General features: G+C 37.6%; 1 protein-coding gene across 1 annotated transcript in view; it reads left to right on the plus strand.

Moving 5' to 3' along the window:
• The window catches only part of TDRD5 (tudor domain containing 5), a 30,202-nt gene extending 10,968 nt beyond the window's left edge, over positions 1-19,234 (plus strand). The window contains exons 6-16 of the mRNA XM_007432483.2: positions 3-156; positions 1,905-2,044; positions 3,799-4,019; positions 5,189-5,401; positions 7,051-7,117; positions 11,031-11,231; positions 11,824-11,982; positions 15,394-15,621; positions 17,404-17,493; positions 17,939-18,110; positions 18,813-19,234. Coding sequence (XP_007432545.1) covers positions 3-156; positions 1,905-2,044; positions 3,799-4,019; positions 5,189-5,401; positions 7,051-7,117; positions 11,031-11,231; positions 11,824-11,982; positions 15,394-15,621; positions 17,404-17,493; positions 17,939-18,110; positions 18,813-19,051 — 1,884 coding nt within the window. The 3' untranslated portion in view covers positions 19,052-19,234. The remainder of the gene's footprint in view (positions 1-2; positions 157-1,904; positions 2,045-3,798; positions 4,020-5,188; positions 5,402-7,050; positions 7,118-11,030; positions 11,232-11,823; positions 11,983-15,393; positions 15,622-17,403; positions 17,494-17,938; positions 18,111-18,812) is intronic.
• Positions 19,235-23,158: the final 3,924 nt, after the last annotated feature.

The raw sequence follows: 23,158 nt of genomic DNA on the forward strand, positions 1-23,158 counted from the left end.
AGGAGCATTTTCATGAAAAATTGCCAGTAAGAAAACTGGGTTTCTTAAATTTGATGGAACTTGTTGGTGCCCTTAATGATGTTCTCCGTATTGAATACAAAGAAGAGAAACAAGATTGGCTCATCTTTGACATTGATTCACAAAACTTGCCGGATGGTAAGTGGAAGTCCTGCATGCACAAATCTACCGAGAAGATGGGCCCCTTTATATAATTTGGTTATACAGATTTCTATTTAAGTATTTAAATGTTTACAATATAATTAATAAAAATGTATGTTTACATTCTTACACTGTAGATAATTTTTTTTCGAATTACTAAAGAACCTGTATTGAATTATATTTTCTGTATACCATTAAATTGCTTCCAGAAAATTGGGTTAATGGCTGTTCTGTTCTTGGCACACAGTATGCTGTGTATGTATTTATAATAGGAAGTTGCAGCATGTATCCATTTCTTCTTTTGAAATCAATAGTCTTAGTTCCAGCCTGGACTCCTACATTATTATATAAGTAGCAAAGTATATAGGGGTTTTATGACATTTATTTAATATTCAAGGAGAGTCTGGGGGTATGTGACAAAATGGATTGAATTTAAAAGACATGGCTTCTTTTAAGTAAGCTTCCTAAAGTACCTCAGAGATTCACTGTTAACTTGACAGAAACAAGCAGGGATGAACAACTTGAGGCCTTCTAGATATTGCTGAACAGAATTGAAAGTATCTCTCACCATTGGTCATGTTGGTTAGGATGCTGGGAAGATGAGAAGAGAACATTTGAATAGGATATCAAATCGCCATTCTGTCATTTTACTCTAAATTTCTCCCTACTCGATTTCTTCAATGGGTTGGTACCCATCCTTGTATATTTTGACTGGGAGATTCAAGACAGTAAGGTGCAGTGAGACTAGATATGTCAAACTTCCCCCAGAGTAGTACACAATGGTTATAACAAATTAAAAGTTTTTAATTATAAAACATAGCAAATTTTAAAACTTTATTACATTTTTGTTCTAGCTTAAAATGCTTGCTGTGTTTGGGATAATCAGCAGATTGTATTTGATGTTCTGCAGAGGATTTACATAAAATGCAATATTTGAGTCAAAAAATTAAACCTCTGCTCTCCCTGCAGAAGATGCAGCATGGTAGATTCCAGGGAGCCTAAGAAACTCTGGTTAAAGAACTTGGCACAAGGCTTATTTGTACACTTAAATGTTTTTGCATATGAAATTGATGCAGTTGTATGGTCTACTTCAGGATACTGGATAGAGGTGAAACATGAATCAGTGCTAGTTATAGCATGTATTTCTGTCTTTCACTAAAGGAATTAAACAGATGTCACAAAGGTTGGGTACAAAACTTAACTTTTAATATTGTGGCTGCTCAATGCAAATAATTTTTTTTTTTAATAGTTTGGCTTTTTCTATTGTTGTTGTAAGCCACCTAGAGTTGTGTTTTAAGATGGGTGGCTGCCAAAATCTTTTAAATAAATAAATAAAATCCTCCAGGTGTGGGTTAACATGGGAGACATGCAATATTATTTGGGAGTCTGAACTAGTGTGCTTGCCTGGCTGCTTTCTTTGGGTGGGTAAAAGGAGTCAGAGGGCTGCAAAGAGTGCCCTATGCTTCTGAAAAATGTTCTCTGTTCTGCATCTCTGAAGGCAAAAAGCTGGCAGACAGACATGAATTTCACTAGAAAACCACTGCAGGGATTTGGAGCATATCCCACACTGAATTTTTTTCTCTAAAATTAAAATAGCCAGCTTAAGCAGTATTGTTTAAACGTATGATTAATAACCTGGTTGTTTGGCCCAGTATTTATTGTATAATATTCCTGAATGCAAACTTTCCCTATTTTTGAATGCAAATTTCCATGTGTTCTAATATAAATCTATGTTGTTCCTACAGATGAACAAACAAATGATAAGATTGCTCAGTCTAGTTTATTAGGACACCAGGAGGCCTCTGAAGAGCATGAACTGCCCGCATTGGAGGATTCTAAGACACTGGAGACTAAGTTCAGTGTAGTAACAAAGATGGTGACACCGGTAGGGTGGCATTATAATAAGATACATTTATGTAGTAAAAGATCATTTAACTTTAAACAATTGTAATAAAACCAAAGTTGCAGAGAGTAACAACAACAATAAAATCCAAGATAGCTGAAAAGGCGGAGAAAATAAAAATGGCTTTGCCTGGCATTAAAGTGACAATGAATCTCTGGGAAGGTATTTTACCATGTGAGCACTACTACATAAATATCTGATGCTGTACTCACTGCCACTCAATGGGCCTCGAAAGAAGAACTCAAGCTCCAGGTATTCATTTGTACAGAGAAGTAATCTTTCAGTACTCTGTACAAGAGGTGAAGCCCCAGAATGGGAAAAACAAGGATGTTAAATTGGTTCCAGAAGAGAATGGGAGCCATTGAAGTACTGATATTGCATGTTCATGTTTTTTCAGTTCTAAGTAGTAGTCTCAACCATATTTTCAGTAATATGACATTGCTAACCCACTTCTAAAGGCCAATTACATGGCATTGTAGTAGTCCAAATGAGAATCTTTTAAGACATGATTAGCTGAACCCAGGCTACAATCTGTCCTCTGTGTGTGTGTGTGTGTGTGTGTGTGAGAGAGAGAGAGAGATAGGTAGGTGTTCATAGCTGGGGAAAAGTACTATAGCTTACAGAGGCAACTTGTTTTCTAAGGGACAAAAATGGATCATGAATGTTACCAGACTCTGAGTCTGATCCTTCAGACAGAATACATTTTATCTAGAACTGATAAAACTTTATTAATATGGACAGCCAGCTATTAAAAGGATCGTAATCTTATCCAGATTGAACAGCTTTTTTGATCTCATAAAATCCATTATCTTTTCCAGGCACTAATTTAGTCTACTGAATAATTAACTAAATTAGATAAAAAGGAATAGAATTGGTTAACTGACTAATGATAATTTAACTCCAAATTTTGGGATGATTTCCAAGATCCCAAAATATATCTCTTGAAGAATTGAACAGAAATGCCCCAGCCATCCCTTCTTGAATTTACCATTCAAACAGTGGAATTACTGAACAGTTCTGATTGCCTAGCTTCTCCAGAAGTATACCAATGGATTCCAGAGAAGAGAGGATGAATCAATGACACTGAGTTCCTACATGACTCTCCTTGCAAAAATTATATCAGGAAATTGCCAAAATTGAGCCTTTCATTGGGAATCGAGAGTGACAGATCATTACACCCTGATTGAATGGTGAAAAAATGACTCATTTAAGAGTACTTGAAGTTGACTGGCAACCACTTGTAAGCAATAATTATTCTATTGCTTCCTTGAAAAGAATGTTAGGATAATTTTGGTGTGAAGTATCCTTAGATACTAAGATTCTTGTACTTTTCAAGATGTGTATTTTTCCACTGAGTAGTGCAGATTTTAAAATTAGTTTTTGCTATTTTGTGCAGTCCTTTCTGTTTATTAAATGATATGTAAAATGAAGGTGGGGGATGTGATTTGGGTGATGGAGAGAGGTGTAGGAATATCATTTTGCAAATTATATTGACAGTTACCAAATAAAACAGGCAATGCAATATTCTTTTTTTTATATAATTTCCATTTATATATGTGTATTGCAGTAATGGAGGGTGGTAGTACACAAAATTCAAATATGAAGAGCTCAAGAATCATAGAGTTTTGGAAAGCTGAAAAAATAACTTTTATGTTTCCTTGTCATGGTTTTCAAGCCATGATCATGTCCTGAGTTTTATGTGAAGGTGATTCTTTCTTCTTTCCTTGCATTTACAGAACCTAGGCATAGAGAAAGATCACATTATTCAGGAAATAATGGAAGAAGAAATACCACCAGATGCTGTTCAAGATGAAACCCTTTATAGTCTCCCCCAGCTTGGCAGCAGTGCTTTGGTTGGATTATTTGTGGAGTACATTGTGTCCCCTTCACAATTCTATGTCCGAATCTGCAGTGGAGAAACTTCTGATAAGCTGGAAAATATCATGATTGAGATGAGGTGAAGATATATTTGGCTGGTTTTCTAGAGTGTTAGAGACATCTGTCTTTGCATGAACCTTACTAAAATTGAAGGGAGAGTGAGAGTTCAGTTTGGTTTTTTTGTGCATGGATGCTTGTGATATAGTACATAACTCTCAACCACTTGCAGTGCAACTACTTTCAAGATAGTTATTCATGCACATTTCAAAGTGTGAACTTTCAACATTTGGTTTTACAATTGTCATGTTCGAAAGATGGTGGGGAAGAACTGTAAGCGTTGTCATAATCTTTCAGTAATTCAGATTTTCATAACTTATATGTACCATTCCGACAAGAAAACCCCCCAAAATAGCAATAGGATTAGATAGGAAACATTTTTGCAGGCTTGAAGCAAAAATTACTAAAATAGTACCAGATGATCTAGCCTGCTATTAAATGTCATCCGTATGTAACATATGAGATATGGGAAGGTTGACTTTGTTAAGATGGCCAGTCGGGAGTTCAAATATTGACACTCCAGCCACTACCTAGTCCTCATCTTAGTGTTTGTTTTGTGACTAAGAAAAAAATGTGGCCACTGTATGTGAGAACAGCAGAGTTATGCCTCAAATCTATCAGAGAAGATGAATGAACAATATGAGAGACATGTAGACTTCAGGAAGGAGGAGGGAGTTCCTACCAGTGGGAAACCACTTTCTCCACAGCTGTTGAGGACATACTACATACTGTCTGTCAGAAATTTCAGCTTTTCCCAAGAATGGATCTCCATGAATGTGGAGGATGTCTTGGTTCTGGTATTTCTAAACTGAATTTTTCCCAAATGCTCTGTTTAATTTTTTAAACATTAAGATTGGTTAAAAAATAGGATTTTTAAAACTGGGTATTTTTTGCCACTCAAATAATGCATCAGAGACCTATTCCTGTTTACCTTACAAGAAGTCCCCCTGAATTCAATACAGAACACCTCAATACTGATCCATGTTTAGGATGTTGTAGGAAGAAAGTTGTATTAATCTATGGTAGCCAAAAAACAGGATTCTTGTAGCACCTTTTCAGACTGCAAAGTTGTAGCTCATGAAAGCTTATACCTTTTAATAATATTTGTTAGGCTAGAAAGGTGCTACCAGATTTCTCTGGATGTGTAGGATGCTACAATGGTGAATTGTACATTTGAATCTTGTCTTTCAGACGATGCTATTCTAGTAAATATGTAGCTAATCGTTATGTCATACCTGAAGCCTTAATCCGCCCTGGCCAGCTTTGTTGTCTAAGTAATTCTGAAGACAGATGGTGGTACCGAGTTATCATTCATCGACTTCTTAATGACCAAGAAGTAGAAGTGTTTTACCCAGACTTTGGAAACGTGAGAATAGCTCAAAAATCTTCACTGAGGCTTCTCAAGTAAGTAAACTGTTAGTTTGTCTTTAAAGATGTATAATGACACATAAAGTCTTTCATAAACTCATTCTCACATACTATAATTTAGACTTAATGTTGATCAAGATTGGGGAACTAGTCTGGCAGTCATTCCACGGACTATCAAATTAAGAGATCAACATCAACTTTTACACTGATCACACTTTCTGATCATTATTATTGCAGCTGTTTGGGCTCAGAGCCATTGCAAGGCCAGGGAAGGCTAATCCTTTCTCCAGCTCCTTTGTTCCATTTCCTAAAAAATTTCTTACACGTGCACAGGGTGGAGTGGAGTGTTGGTTTTTGTTTTTTAAAAAACATATGCTGTAGGAACAGCTTTACTTTGGTTCGATTTTTGCCTCTCATTTTGTTTTCTTGATAGACTGCTTAGTTAGCCATTAGTCTGACATTCTAGACCATGTTCAAGATCAGTCACAGTAAATGATAGTTACATGTTGTGGTGTAAGCACTAGATTTGGATGACATGGTAAACTAAACCACAATTTGTTTTATCAAGATTGGGTAGTAATAATAATATCATCAAAACATAGACTCCAGAAATTTTGCTACTTATTTTGAGGACTAGATTATTTTGGAATTTTGTGACAGAATTGGAATACTTCTGAAGGGTATTTATATGTCTTTTTTTTCATTTAGTAATAAAATGGGGTGTTCCTTGCCCTTGCAAACAACCAAGGACCATAGAGTTTGTGTTCCAACCCTGAAGCATTTTAATAGTTTAGTTCAGCCACCTAGGAGGAGAAGAGAACTTTAAAATACATTGGGTATATTTGTGGAAAAGTCTGTTTGAATCTGAAAGTAACATCAAACAATAGAGAAGCCTGTGCTCATATACTATAATTTTATTTTTACTTTGTGGATTCTGCTCCATAGTTTGCCAGTACATCTAAACAAGACAAACTATGATTTGCTATTAAAAGGAACAGGATATTAGACATGATTAATTCAGAGAAAATGGCAGGTATAGACACAATCGTGTCTGGGTTCACATTTGATGCTCATCCTAATGTGGCTTGTTTGTTTTGGCTTTGCATATTGTGAAAACAGGAGAAGTGAATGAACTATGGTTCATTTGAGAGTAGTGAACATCAGCTGGAAACCAGATTGTGGTTTATTTACCAATAACATCTATTACTTAGTGTGATATGTGAATGGAAAGGAATGACTTGTTTGTGGTTTTCTGAATTTTTGTTTGTTTTTCTACCTTTCCCCAGTATCTAACCATGTCACAGAGGTGCAAGACAATATAAACATTTAAAAAAGGAAGAAAACAAAACAGAAATTGATTTCACAAATTTTGATTACTTTGCCAACCTGTTAAACTGTGCTCTGAATCTTTCAACAAAGTATGCTGTAATGTGATGTACATATGTAGTCAGTGGCAGGGTCACACACTGAACTAAGCTATGGCAAAATTTGTTTGGTTTTGGCTTAGCACATTGTGTGCATGAAACCATAATGGTTTGTGAACTATGGTTTATTGCTTAATGTGATATACGAATCAAAAGCTTATGAAAGGATTGGAGAACAACAGATGTAAGGATCTTGCTGTAGCGTCAAATCATATTTTGTTGATAAGTCTGAATTAGCCTATTATGTCATTCTTCCTACAGACACTGCTATGCAAAGCTTCCTGCTCAAGTTATCCCTTGCTCTTTAGCCTGGGTGAAACCAGCAAAGGTATGTAATTTCCTATTTGTTTGGTTTTTCATTCTGAGAATTGGTTGGAGATGATAACTGAAGAGATAAACACAATTTTCTGAGAAGCTCTAAATGAAGAAGCTTCTGAATGAGTCAGTTCAGGAAATGGCCAAAGCACAAGCGATATAAGACTGATGGTGAGGTTAGCCACACCATATGTTAGAGCACATGACTGTCAAAGCAGTGAGATTTATGTTGTTTTCTCCATTATATCCAGCACAGATTGTCCTGATGATTTGGAGTTTATTATCATCTGTCGTAAGGAATCCTATGTTGTAGCCCTTGAAATTTGCTGTGACAAACTTGTATGGCATATTGGGAATAAACCTGTCTCCTTCACATAGTTTGAATGCCTCTTGGAATACGCTATATACCAAGAGATACAAGACACCATCGTATCTTTTTGTAGGGGATCTATTTCAATTGTTTAAGGGGATTCAGGCAGTGACAAATACGTCTTCACACAATGGAGTGGTGCTCTTTTTCTTGAAGCATGTTCATCTATTCCTGAAAAGGCCACCCTTGAATCCAGGTTTGTGTGCCATATTTAGCCAAAAGGACAATGACTCTGAACTTAAGAATCCCTCTCAGGAAAAACAGAAAGAAAGAAAGAAAATAATACATAGAGATAAAAAGACCTGTACAGTGGCCTACTTTGCCCACTGTATCAACTTAAACTTGCCAATTCCAGCTAAGCTAACCTGGAAGATTTATACCTTGTTGCTTCAATAAGTGACAAACAGTGGTACCTCAGGTTACGAATTTAATCCGTTCCGTGACTCTGGTCGCAACTCGATTTGGTCACAAGTCGAGGTAAAGTTTCCCATGAGGTTCAATGTAAATACGGTTAATCTGTTCCGCCCTCCAAATTTGGTCGCACCCTGAGGTAAATTTCCCCATAAGGTTCAATGTAAATACGGCTAAACAGTTCTGAAACATATGCATTTTATTTTTAAACCTCAAAAACATGAAAAAAAGTACAGTACAGCACAGTATGAAGAGGGAGAATGGGGTGGGGAGGCAGTTATTGTTTGGAGGGAGAGTCCCCCTCCAAAGGGACATCGGGGAGATCTCCTTCAGGGGTTTCCTCTCTTCTTTGCTTCTTAGCTGCAGGCTCAGTTCTGGGGAAAAACCTGTCTAAAGTCAGTTGTTTTTTCCTGCGCTGCATAACCCTCCGGAAATGAGAGACCACGTTGTCATTCATCATGTTCAACACTCAGTTTGTCACAGTTCTGTTGGGGTGGTGCTTCTCAAAAAATCCTGGCACTCATTCCATTTCTCTATGATGGATTTTAGCACATCACTGCTCACCTCCTCCCCGTCCTCCTCTTCCTCAGTGGAATGCTCCTCACCAAGCGCTTTCTATTGCTCACTCTGGAGCTCAGCAAGTTCTTCTGTGGTCAGCTCCTCCTTATGGTCCTCAACAAGCTCCTCTATGTCTGCATCATTGACAACCAGACCCATGCTCCTGCACATGGACACAATCTCCTCCACTACCTCTGCATCAGACCCTTCAAAGTCACGTTCAGCGACACATTCTGGCCACAGTTTCCTCCAGGCTAAGTTTAAGGTCCGGCAGGTGACATCTTCCCAGGCTTTGTCAATGAGACTGATGCAGTGGAGGACATTGAAATGTTTCTTCCAAAACTCTTTCAGAATCAAGGATGTTTCCTCAGTGACATTGAAACAGCTGGTGAAGAGCGCCTTTGTGTAGAGCTTCTTAAAGTTGCAGATCACTTGCTGGTCCATGGGCTGCAGAAGAGGTGTCGTGTTGGGGGGGAGGAACTTGACCTTTATGAAGTCGTATTTGGCGTCCATATCATCCACCAAGGCTGGAGGGTGTGCCGGGGCATTGTCCATCAGAAGAAGGCACCTTTCAGGCAGCTGGTTGTCAGACAGGTATTTTTTAACTCTGGGTGCGAACACCTCGTGCAGCCATTCCATGAACAACTGCCTTGTGACCCACGCTCTCACATTGGCCCTCCACATAACAGGCAGTCTGGCCTTGTTCACATTGTGTTCCCTGAATGCACGAGGGGTCTGGGAATGGTACACCAGCAGCGGCTTAATCTTCAGGTCGCTGTTTGCGTTCGCACACAGCAAAAGGGTCAATCTGTCCTTCATGGGCTTGTGCCCTGGCAGTGCCTTTTCCTCCCGCGTGATGTAGGTTCTGTTTGGCATCTTCTTCCAGAACAGCCCTGTCTCGTCGCAGCTAAACACTTGCTGAGTGACGTATCCTTCCGCCTTCATGAAGTCCTCAAATTCTTCCTTGTAGGCTTCTGCAGCAGCCTTGTCAGAACTGGAAGCCTCATCATGTCTTGCCACACTGTGGATGCCACTTCTCTTGCGGAATTTCTCAAACCAGCCTCTGCTGGCTTTAAATTCCTCACTTTCTACGCTGGTAGAGGGGTTTGTCCACAGTAAATCACTGTGCAGTTTCCTGGCTTTTTCACAGATGATAGCTTCACTCACGCTATCACCTGCCAGCTGTTTCTCATTCAGCCACACTAACAACAGCTTTTCCACCTCTTCCAGCACTTGTGTCCTCTTCCTCGTTAAGATTGTCACTCCTTTTGCCACATCAGCTCCTCTGATGGCATCTTTATTCTTCAAAATAGTCGAGATGGTCGACTTCACCATCTTGTACTCCGAGGCCAGATCAGTCACACGAATATCACAATCGTGCTTTTCTATAATGTCCTTCTTAAGATCGTCACTTTTTTCTTCAAAGCCTTATTCTTGCCAAGCCTGCTCTGCATTTTCTTTGGAGCCATGGTGACAAGCACACCAAAAACCTTCCAAACGCCACAAAACACACCACAAGCCTCAGCGAACGTCTCCTTGCTACCGCGATCTCGCCCACAGGAAGCCGCGACTGCGTGGCAGCAGGGAAAATGGCCGCGGATCCGGTTCGTAACTCAAGGCGGAGTTCGCAACCTGAGGTAAATGTTTGGGGCCAGAGCTGGTCGTATCTCGAAAAATTCGTAAGCAGAGGTGTTTGTATCCCGAGGTACCACTGTACCTCTATATGTGTGTATATATATCAGAAGCCACATTCCAAAATGGGCAAGGCCAGGATAAAACATTTAAGTAAATGAAAAAAAAAACAATTGATTCCATCTGCCTAGATCAGCTATTCTGTCTCACACACACATCTTTTCTCCCTCTGCCCCCTTCCAGCACAAAAATAGAAGTAGATGACTAAAACTGGATGGAGTTGGGTTAGCTGCATTGAGAAAGGGGAGGAATTGGGTTGATATTAAATGAAGGGAAGAGTCAAGGAAAGACAAACAGAACAGGGAAATACTGAGGATGATTTTGATGTAGTTTCATGTAGTTTGTATATTGATTTCAGTATTTTACTTATTTTGTATTTTAGTATCTGGATTTTTTTAGATTTAAATACTTTACAGAACAGCTGCAACATTAGGAAAGAAGAGGTTTGCCATACTTTCAGAGCAATGCTAGCATCAGAATTTAAACATTGGAATGGTTGAATAACTCAGGGAATGAATGGGGTCAGTCAAAATTTAAAAGCACCTAAAAGAGAAGAAAAGTTAAAGGTGTTTTATTAACTAGTCAAGAAGTTAAATTTGAAGCTGCAATATTTTTTAAAAAGACTGGTAAGAAATCAAGAAAAACAATGAAAGCAAATATGTTTATTTATTAAATTTATATCCTTTTCCTTTCCTCCAGGGGCTGAGGGTAACATACATAACACATAATACTTTCTTCCAGGTTTTCCCAAAATAACAGTGGTCTGAAAAACAGAAAGTATTCCAAAGCCTTCCATGACTGAGAAGACTTGAACTTGTGCTTTCCTGATTCTGAATCTAACCTTTGCATTTATTTAGCTTTCTGTTTTGTCCTCTTTTTTCCCCCCTGCATAAAGGGTGATTGGTCTGTCAGTGCCATACATGAATTCCAAAGACTGTGTGAGCTGAAATTGCTTGTGGGAGTGGTAGATGAATATATAAATGACATCCTTCACCTCTTCCTCTGTGATACCACTTCTGATGATGACATCTACTTGCACAATGTTTTGAGGTTAGAAGGTCACGCACTCATTTGCAGAGAGAACATTCCTTCCAAGGTAAAAGGAAGACAAGCTGTGAGGGTGGGGTAGGGCTACAATGCTGAATTACAGCAGGGGATTCTTGGACTGGCTTGTGCTGGGCTGAAAGAAAAAGAAATTGAAACAGGAAGAACATAAGGGGATCTGACATTGTTTCAAAGAAATCCACATTGGAAATGCAAGTTTTTTTCTTACAAAATGGCAAAATAAAAAGAGGTTCGTACAAATAATAATAATAATAATAACAACAACAACATGTATCAGTTATCTATTTTAAAAAATGTAGTTTAAAATGTAACCTGGGTATAAAGAAACAAGTTCCATAAAATTATGTTTTAAAACAGACCAATTTTCTAATAAACTACAAATCAAAAATCAGTGATAGGTAAGCAAGCCTACCTATGGGGTGGCATTATACCTAATTAACAGATTAGTGTTCTGGTCATAACTCTGCCTTCAGGTACAGGTAACATCATATAACTAGGTCTGAAGTTATGAAATTGAGCTGTAAGATAATAGCAAATGAAAATAATGTTTCATCCTGTGTTGCAACTAATTTCTAAGATCAGACTGGAAGCCATAAAATATTTCTTTATTTTTACTTTAACAGGGCTTCAAAGAGTTAAATCCTTTTATACTATATATGAAACCAAGCTCAAACCCGCAGGCTGTTTTCACAGAGGCAGACACTTCATTGTTTCAACAGGAATTTCTTACAGACTTCCCCAAAACAAATCCAGAGACTTGCAACAATGAAGTAGTTTCACAGGTGGGAAAATCTGAGCGTTTGATTATTGCTCCCCATGTGTTTTTCTCTGTTCCTTAACCCTGTAAAACTCTTCCATGCCACAGAATCCAAACTGAGTTAATGCTGTAATTTGAAACTGTAATTAAAAACATTTGTAAGTATTGGCTAATTAAGGACCCATCTGTGTTATGTGAAGGCCAGCTGTGGGTGTGAGGATACTTTCCTACTGGTCCCATTGGGCTTTTGACAGCTTCCAGGATTTTACAATTCGTATTGACTTGAATAACAAACAAAATATCTGTGTCTTTTAGTTCCATTCTCTTGTCTGATCTATTGTTAAAGTAATAATTGGTGACGCTTGCTTAAGCCCTAGAAGTTTTCTTTTACACAGGGTTAAATATTGTAATTTGTTATTTTACTTTGAAATGAAGTTGCTGAATGAAATTGTCCAGGAATGAAGATACTCGCCTCTTTATTTCTTTCTCCAGAAAACTGGGGAAGGATTAGTTTCTCTTCTGAACTAGCATCTAGTAACTATGGTTGTATGGATGGGTTAAACAATTGAAGGGTGAATCCCAAAAAGACAATCTTGAGGCTGATGGATACTCTAAAGTCAGAAGCAGCAAACTTTTCTGGGTGCTCTGCATTGTATACTGCAGGGCGTGACAATCTCTTAGCATTTATCTGATTTCCTTCACCATCTGTCTTCATATTTTTAAATTAAAAGGAGTGCTTGCATGATACAAAGCATAGCACCAGCCTCCAACATTACCTCTGTTCTCAGTAGTTATTCTGGGCCCAACATTGGCCCAACAGGCATTAGAAAATGAAAGTAATGGGTAGCTGCAGTCCAGTGTTTTGTTTAGATGTATGTTCACCTGCCTAGAAAAAGGCACAGATAGGCTAGTATGCTAAAGAACATCCTAGGGAGGTAGTGAAGATGGCAAGGAGCGTCCTCCCCAGTTTACCTTCTAGTAGATGGGTATTTTGTGGCTGGCCAGACCTACTACAGCACTCATTTGCAGATGGGAAAGCCCTCCCCGCAGCAGCCAATACAGTAACTCCCCCCCCCCCATTCAGAATGAAAAGATGCCTACCAGTCCCCAAAGTTTGCCTATGACTGATATAATGAAATGCACAAAATTCAGGTTTCCTTTATGAAGTAAATCCTTAGAGAATGTCCCTTGAAAGGGAAAATCTGACTTAGGATATATATTTCATTGTAGTAGTTTGCTCATTATATCTGCAGGCATGGTATCCATAAAAGTTATGCACTGCATGGCTTTGTCACCTAAGCATGCTCATTCTAAGCAAGCATATGCAACATGTCTCTTCCTACTTCTAAGAAAAAGATAAGGAACAAGTCAGTTCCATACCTGCCCCTGAGCTGGATAATGTCAGGGGTTTTAGGAAGCAGATGTCCTGCCTCTTCTTTTCCATAATGTGGGAGACACAATCCCTTTGTAAGGCTTTCTATGCAGGCTAAGTCTTTGTTTCCACCTCCGCCAGCACGAGGTAGCTACAACCAAGCTCTCCTTGCAGGTGCTGCAGATAGAAAGTCTGCTGCCAGAGAGAACAAAATGAATAAACACATTATTTAGAGTAAGGATGTGGGCAACTTTAGTCCAGTTGAAGGGCTTTGAGCAAAGTCCCCAAAGCACTGTCCCTTCTCTAGCAGCAGACTTTCTATCTGCAGCCAGAGAAGGGACAGTGCTTTGGGGACTTTGCTCAAAGCCCTTCAACTGGACTAAAGTTGCTCACATCCTTACTCTAAATAATGTGTTTATTCATTTGTTCTCTTTATGTACTACTACTAGGTGCCTTTTTGTCACTCCTACCTCTGTGACTAACATATAATCTTGTTATTCCTCTCCTCTTGGAGAAACCATTGTAGTTGGTTCTGATGGCTGAGAAAGGGGAGAAGCATCTTAGCAGCAAGTAGAGGGAGATATGGCTGGTGTGGGTCTTCCGGGCTGTGTGGCCGTGTTCTGGAAGTTTTGTTTCCTAACGTTTCACCAGCATCTGTGACCGGCATCTTCAGAGAGCAGGAGCACAGACAGGAGCAGTTCTCTCTGTGCCCAGTCTGCTCCTGTCTGTGCTCCTGCTCTCTGAAGATGCCGGTCACAGATGCTGGCGAAACATTAGGAAACAAAACTTCCAGAACACGGCCACACAGCCCGGAAGACCCACACCAGCCATTGTATTCTGGCCGTGAAAGCCTTTGACAGTACACAGAGGGAGATATGTTTGCTATGGCTTCCTGTGCTTTTATGTTTTTCACTTCTGGCCCCTTTTTTTCCCACATACATTACTCACTCCTTCAATATGCCATACTCATTTGACTCTGTAATTCTTCCAAATAAGTGCTTTGAATGAATAAATGAAATTCAGACACTCTTTTTTTTAAGTTACCATTATTATAACTGCCCAGAGTTGCTGGCAGTCAGGCAGCATATAAATTTAATACATTATTGTTGTTGTTTTGTTGTTATTCAGGGGATGAGATAATCTTACATAATCTTTCATAAATATTTTCTCATACTGTTTAAAATACTTTGACAATCACATGTTAATGCCTCTACAGATACATTTTTCAGTATTTTGCCTTTTCAAGCAATGAGAGTGAAATTACATAATCAAGATATGTCAGTGGGATTAGGAAATGAAGCATACACAAGAAGAGTTTAAAATAAGATGGTTCCCGCTGAAAAGGTGGTAAATAGAAAAGGACATGAATAAAATATTGCAAAGTGTCTGATAAAAGTTAAACATGAATATATGGGAGTATTTATTCAGCAAATCTCGTATTTATTTTGAAACTCTAAAACACTAAAAATATTTTAGTGTCTTAAGTTATTGGCAACTTACTAAACTATGTTATAAAGTTGATACAGGTAGTCCTCATCTACCAACCACAGTTGGGATCAGCAACTCCGTCGTGTGACTGCACCAACTTACTAAGTCAGTTCTGGCTGCGGCCCTTAAGCAAATCATTTGTGGTTGTTAAGCATGATGTCACGTGACTGTGACTTTCAACTTCCTGCTGGCTTCCTCATTTGCTTGTTGGAAGCCAGCTGTGAAGGTTGCAAATGGTGATCATGTGACCATGGGATGCTGCGACCGTTGTAAATAGGCGCTGGTTGCCAAGTGCTTGAATCACGATCATGTGATTGTGGGAATGCTGCAATGACCGCAACTTTGAGGACCAGTCATAAATCTCCTTTTTCAGCACCTTCATAACTTTGAATGGTCACTGAACAAGCAGTTGGTAAGCGAGGACTACCTGTACAGTGTAGGAGTTTAACAAAATGGCTAAAAGTGAGTGGATTACTTTTAATAAATGGAATTTTGTAGAAGATTTTCCAGTGAACAAATTCTCTAAAATATTGCATTTGAAATTAAATGTATAATTAAAATGCAAACATTTTTTAGCATACAGCAAGCCATTGCTCAGATCCTGAAGTACCGTACCTGGAGCCAGTGTATTTATGCAAAGAAATTTGGGATGAGAATTGGATGCCTTCCACATATTATGAAGAAAAGAAAAATGGTGATACTTCTGATCATTTATGTACTGATATTACAGTAGTTTCCTATCAGACTCCAAGTGATGAAGGAAGCAAAAATGAAGCCCAGCACAACCAAGACTTGATTCAAAAGGTAGATTTTGTTACTGTTTTTCAGTGTTAGGCTCAAATGAGATGCTGTGCTCTCTAGCCCAAAGATTCAGAGTTTATAGTTTGTAGTTTAAAAAAAAAAAGAATATCATAATCTGTCTATATGTAGTATAAACTTTAAATTGGCTAAAATACAAATTGAAACTAAAAAAAAATCAAATACAAAAATATTAAAACAAAGGAAACAGCATGGCAGCAAAAACAAACTGGAAAATCATACAGGCCAGCAAACATATCACACAGAGTAGAACACCAAAAATATTTTGGGAAACTTAAGGCAATGAAAAATGCCTGCTTAAGAATGCTTTCAATTAGTACCCAGGGACAGTATTTCATAAAACAAATGCCACTACTAAAAAAACCCTAATGTCTTAAAAGCTTTGCTCAAAGTTTAGATGCCTAGGGCTTCCAGAGCAGTGTCTAAGCTCAGTAGGAAACAGATATTCAGCTACATTTTCCAAACCTGGTCCTCCAGATTGAATAGAACACAGAAATCAATGTTCTTCACATAATATCAGAACTATAATGCTGCTGTGATCCAGCTGATCTGGCAGTGGGCTTTTGCTTCGTTCAAAATATCAAGCCCCTCTTTTTTTAAAGACCCCTCAGCAGTTAGTGCCTAGCTGATTTTGTCTGGGCTCAGAAGATAGGCAGGGTCAGGCCTGGTTAGTACTTAGACTGGGCTTAAGTTAGGCTAGACTGGGATGTCAGAATCACCTGAGAAGAAGGCAAAGGCAAACTATTTCTGTATTGTTGTCAAGAAGACTGCATGGATGTATTCATGAAGTCCCCAGAAGTTGATCTGGACTCGAGGGAGACATTGCTTACTTTCAAAGGCAGCCCTATGTTGAATCCCTTGAAATAATCAAGATTTGGAGGCTGTGGGGAAATTGATCTGACTTCTCCAGGCAGGGGTACTGCTGAGACCATAGCTGAATGTAGTAAAAAGGAATCTTAATCATTGGTGCCCTCTGATCCAAACAGCAGCTGTGATCCAAGGAGTATTGTAGCCTGCCAGCCTAATTCTTCCAGTGGAATGAAATCACATTCAAAACAAGTGGCATCTCAATCCCAGATCATCTCCACCCCATCTCCAAATTGGGATAAATGTAAAATTTCCAGAAACATAACCCTTCTCCAATATCTTTTTCCTATTTGGAAAAAAAATGAAATTTAAAAATAAATCCCTTTTTTAAAGCACCTTTACCAAATTCACTTTGCCAGTTGGGGAACCTAAAATGCATGATATATAACTTGCTTTCCTCATAAGAGCGTCATATTTGGTGTATTAATAGATTTAAAAGTGTGTTTGATGGATGACTTGTCACAAAAGCAGACTGGTAAGCATTCATGTAGTTAAAATAAGGTTTTAATTAGTTAATTCAGAACTCTTACCTTCAATAAAGAATACAAAGCTTTATCCCTTTTACACTGCTCTGTTCTGTTGTAAATTTCACAGATTCCAGATGATTCTCTCAATTCTAAAACATTTCAATTTCTCTTCTTCTGAGTAAAGAATGCAAATAACTGTTCGGCTTCTATCTAAATCTACTTGACTAAAAGGATTGCTGCCCACACTGCTGCTATCATAGTACTTTGAGACCTAGGCAATTCTGTATGTAGGATTTGTTTCCTTTGTTCTGTCCCCACCACTCCTGTCCCAAGACCTTGATCATCCCTTTTAAGGTTTGATCTCCCTGCAAGACTCAAGGGGTGGAAGGGAGGCATTGTTTTGCTTGGAATAAACATGCTTCCTTTTTGGCAGACCGGGGAGGTTTCCAGTGCCATTGAGACAACAGATGATCCTAGTCTGGAACCTCCAAATGAAATTCTGAGCTCATCTGCAGAAATGAAGGTAACCTCATTTGTATTGTCTCTATTTAGGAGGAGAGTTTTGATTATAATAGACAGTTGTATATTCTATAGCAATTCCAATAGGAGAGAATATATGTAGCTCAGGGTTGAACTGTGGAGTCCTTGGTGCTCTCTGAGCTTGGTTGTTTGCTTGCAGATGTTTCATTATCCATCTGGGTAATATCATCAGTGATGACATAGGCAAGCAAACAATCAAGCTCAGACAGTACCAAGAACTCCACAGTCTATAGCAAGTATTATAAGGTATGCATAATATTATTAGACTCTTCAGATCTTCACTTCATTTGCCATTCCAAATTTATGTGACAGTCACCTATGTCGTATGAAGCCTTTGCTTCAGATGCTTTCATTTAATTGTAACAATGCCAGCCAAATGGATATCCTTGTGTTTTAAAGCAGGTTCCTTTTTTTTCATTTAACTACAGACAAAATCCTCTGTTGGAGATACACCTGATTCTTTGCCACAAGCATTAGAAGAGTTTTATGTCTCCATTACTCATTCCAAGGAGACAGGAAAGCTGAGCCAGGATGAGTTGGATGTAAACAAATCATCTGCTTGCCTTTCCCAATCTCTTCCATCAACATCTGTGTGGCATGGTATGTGTGAGCTTAAAACAGTTTTTACATATGCATTGATCTAATGATATTAACCTTGCTCTTGCTACAGTATTATTAAACTAGTTGCCAAAATGTCATGCCCTATTAAAATGAATTTGTAGCTGAGGATACTACAAAATAAGATTTAGTAGAGATGACAAAAACATCAACTTTTGAACCATATAAGGTGTCTGTTAAATCCTAGAACTAAATTCTGAGATGGCGGGAGTGATGGCCAACCAGAATAGTATGAAACATACTGATTCTGAAAGGGTTAACATTTAAAGTAAAAATGTGGGGGAGCTTTGGGTGGAAAATAGGGAAATCTTATTGATCTGAATGCCTTGGGTACTAGTTTGTGCACAGCAGATTCTATAAGCATTGTTTCACGTATGGAATTATCATCCAGTCTAGACAGAGGTTTCCTTTAGGGACATGAGAACAACTTCCTTTACTCTGTTAGCACTTCCTGTTCATGATGAGAGTTGTGTTTTGTTGAGTAACTTAATATGACCTGTCTTCATGTTTGTTTAATCAAAGATACCATCAGCATTATTTAAGGAGAAGACATGGGAAAGTAGAACCTATGCTTACATTGTAGAAACGTGAACTAGCCAAAGTGAGATTTGTCAGGGCAAACAGCTGGATCCAAGCCCTATAACAAATAACTTCTGCCCATTTTTTCTTCTCTTTACTATGCAGGAAGAGCTTCTTCAGAGAACAAGGTCAATGATGCTCCTGGAACGGTTTCCATATATAATGCTAATAATTACACTGAACCTAGTACCATTGATCATAATGCCTTGGTCTTCACTGCTGAGCTTCAGGGGTCTCCAAAATTCTGTTTTCCTTGCAGTCCAGTTGTTGCCTTGGGAGCATCTGCACAATTAGCTGCCTCTGGTGGATATTTCTCCCTTAACCTGAGGAAGGGGAAAATATGAGAAAAGTCAGTATGTAGATGTATGATTTTCAAAATACTTCAATGTTCATCTAGTTCACTAGACAGTGGTTAAAAAAAAAATCTTGTAATTTGAGCCTATGGAAAATTATAATTTAGAGCCCAGCTGAAATTTGGGCAAATGATGTGATGAGAGTTCCTTTTTTCCCCCCATGTATTTCTTTTCCTGTTGTATATTTCTGTTAACTTTGCTACTCTTAATATAATGGTTTTACAAATAATCAGTGAACTGTCTTATTTAAAGTTGTGTGCATATTTTTGTGGGCTGCCCAGAATTGTTGAGAGTTGGGAGCAGCATACAAGTTTAATATGTTGTTGTTGTGTTGTTATATTAAGCTGCCAAGACTATTGTGATTTTCCTGGAGTGAAGAACACGCTGATATCTTACTGTACACATTGGGAACATCCATGCTACCCATAAAGTACACAAAGGTATATCATGTCATACAGCATAGAATGGTTCTGAATCTATTTAAAGTACAACCAGACTTGATAGAACATCTGATCAGAGTCTGTTCTGTTACGTCAAACTTTGCAGGTAGATTCAGGAAAATGGCCTCAGTCTAAAAGGTTTCATAGTCACTAATGCACAGTGGAATGATGTTGTGCATGTCACCCTGACGTTTATGGAGCTGGGGTGCAATAGAACAAGAATAAAGATAAAGATAGTTTTATAGTCAAGGCAGAAGAGCTGTATAGTTTCCCCATGGTGATAAAAATATACTAATTAGGAACTCTCACCTTGCTGCCATGAAGTGGTTCATGTGAGACAATTTACTAGATTCTGCTTAATGGTTGGACCAGCCTTAGTAATAACCAGGCAATGTTATTCTGTTTCTTTAAAATGTATACACAGTTTTCTGGAAAAGAGCTTGAATTAATACCAATGCTGTATTTGGTCTTCTCAGCAATTCCAACAGCTTGCGTTAAAATGAAATATTCTGTCTCAGTATTTTCCTGCACATGTGCAATGTGGGTGGGAGTGAGTTGTTTATGTAGCATTAACTGCTGACTGTTTCTAATGAAACTGCAGACATGTTGCATCAGCAGCTTTCTTTTTTTTCCAAATAACTTTATTAGATTTTTAAGATAAAGAGATTAAAAACTAACAAGAACTAATATTAAGATAGAAAGTAGAGAAGAGAAAAACGTAAAGAATTGAAAACAAGGTCAAAAGTGCAGAAGGAAAAAGAAAGAAAAGTACAAAAGAAAAATAACTTCAGACTTTCTTTTACAACAGATATAAGTATAAATTGGCTTTAAGCTCTTACACTAAGTTTACAACATAACTCATTTTTTCTGTTGTCTACTATTATTTCTAATCATCAAATCCGTATATCGTGATTTCATTTTTTTTCTGTTTCACGCTAAAGGTCCAAGAGAGGTTTCCAGTCAGCATTAAAGTTAATGTCTTTTCTCTAATCAAAGCTGTCAATTTTGCCATCTCAGCCAGTTCCATCAACTTCACCATCCATTCTTCCACTATAGGTAATAGCAACACTTTCCACTATTGTGCATATAAAAGTCTCGCTGCTGTTATCTTTTACAATAACAAAGTTCCATGGTTTTTTTCCAATTATTTATCAGTCCCAAAAGAAATGTCTCTGGTTTCAATTGTATATTAGTCTTTAAGATTTTCTGAATTAATGTATGAATTTGAATCCAAATTTTTTTAGCTTTTTTACCAAACATTTTTTAAATTTATTTTTTAAATTTTTGATTACAAAAAATATTGTTTGTTGTATAAGTCATTTAAGATCCATTGCCACTCTTGCTATAGAAGTTAAGATACTCTTCCATTGTCTAGGCAATATAGAAACCTTTAATTCTTTATTCCACTCATCCCTTAACATCTGCATATCAAATTAATTTATTGATAACAAATATCTATAAAAACTAATCGGTTTTTTAATTTTAAAGGATTTAACAAGTTGTTCTAATGTCTCAGGTGTCTCAGAAGCTGAAAGTGCTGCTTGTCCAAACAATGTTGTTAACAAATGTTGTAGCTGTAAATACTGCCATTAGGTTACATCTAATAGATGATATTTATCTCTTAAGACAGAGTACATTAAAAATTCATCTTCATCATCTAGCAGTTAGTCCAAAGTCAATATCCCTGCTTTCATCCAATTTTTCCATATCACCATCTTTTCCCCAATTTTTAAAGTTGGGTTTCCCCATAAAGTCAATTTGACATGGGAAAAAAGGTCAAATCTTTTTTCATTAGACATTCCATAGCTTTCTAATTGATAAAATTGTTTCCAGAGATATTAGTTTTTGTATATTTAGATCCTAATACTGTCCATCTGACAAAAGGTGTTATATATGTATATTTCAAAGTTACCCAAATCAGAAAATTAACACTACTTGTTGGCTTCCATTATTTAATATTTGACAACAGGTAAGCATGATGATATAGCTCCAGATTCAGAAGACTGAATCCTCCCTCATTAATTGATTATTGCATTTTCTGTAAAGCTTTCTCGGAATTGAAGAACCCCATCGAAATTTTCTAAACAAAGAATTAATTTTTTGAAAATATTTTCCAGTTATTTGAACAGGATATAAATTAGAATATAATTTAGAATATAAATTAATCTGGAATATAAATTAATCTGGAATAATATTCATTTTGAGAGCGTTCAACTTTCCCCAAAGGGTGAGGTTTAATGACTCCCATCTCTCCATATCAAAAGAAACCTCTTTACATATTTTATTTATATTAGATGTTACTAACCAAGTTATATTTTTTGGTATGCACATATCTAAATATTTAAATACTTCAGCAGAAGTCAGCTTTAAAGACCAAAAAGCTGCCTGAATAAAAATGGATGTTTGCACAACACACTAAGCCATGACATAATTAGACTTTTCAGTGTCCAAATTTGCTGCAGGCCTAAAATTGCTGTTAATACAGAAAACCTTAACCAAATCTGGAGCCATGCCTTACAGCAATCCAAACCTGAAAGGCAAATTAAATTCCCTCCAGACACAGACCAAGGAATTGTTCAAGTTCTTTGGTTCTCATTTGGATGCATCCCTTTGGTACATGGACAGTTTATCAAAATAAAAATTGGATCAAGAGAATAGGGTTTTTTTCCACATCTGCATATTGGTGGTTCAAACTCCCAATCAAGAAGGGTGCTTGGCAGCCAACTAGTTTTCCATAGAGTGATTGGAAAGAAAGGGGATTAATTTAACAGCAATTTAATCAGTCTGTGCTCTACTACTCATGAAACAGGCATGTGTTTCATATATATAAATATAAAATATAAATATAAAATCAAAAAGTTGGAAGGGACCATCGCATTAAAACCTTGGCCATTCTCTTCTTGTGAGACTTAGTGTTCAGGCCCTGATCGTCCTTTTTGCCTTTCTTTCTACCTGTTCCAATTTCTCTGAATCTATCTTAAGGTGTGGTGCATAGAGCTGAAGGAGAGGTTTGGCTAGCGCAAAATACAATGGAACCGTTACTATATGGGTTCCATGTTATTGATGCAGCCTGAAGTTTCACTTCCCTTCTTTACAGTCATGGCTCACTGCTAATTCGTCTTCAGCTTATCATCATCTACTTCCATTCACGCATACTCTTACCAAACCTGGTATTCCCCATCTTATAACTGGGCCTTAGATTTTTTTTTTTTAAGTAAAAAACTTTGAAGTTTCATCTGTTATTTTTGTCTCATTTCTCTGACCTCTAAAACAAACCTAAATGTTATTTCTGTCATCTAAGGTATTAGCTATCCCTCTCAGTATTGTGTGATCTGCATGTGTAAGCAGCATTCTTTACATCCTTTGATCCAAATCTTTAATGAAAACATTGAACAGTAATAGGCCTAGGAGTGAACCATTGTAACTTCTCACTTGATTTTTCTCTCTGGTTTTTGTTTATTGTGGTTTTCAAGCCAGGCACAGATCTACCTAATTAACATACTTAAATTATATGTAATACATTCCAACAGTCTACTGAATGACCGTGTTTTTTGTTATCTCAACAGTTGTGGGAAATAATAGAAATTGAGCTAATCTTGCTTGATGAGTGATTGTCAGAGCCTAGGAGGCAAACAAACCTTCAGGAAGGCTTCATACA

Source organism: Python bivittatus, unplaced genomic scaffold (assembly GCF_059951505.1).
Source record: "Python bivittatus isolate LINGU-HERP-01145 unplaced genomic scaffold, Pbiv_v1 ctg000700_np1212, whole genome shotgun sequence".
Taxonomy (NCBI): domain Eukaryota; kingdom Metazoa; phylum Chordata; class Lepidosauria; order Squamata; family Pythonidae; genus Python; species Python bivittatus.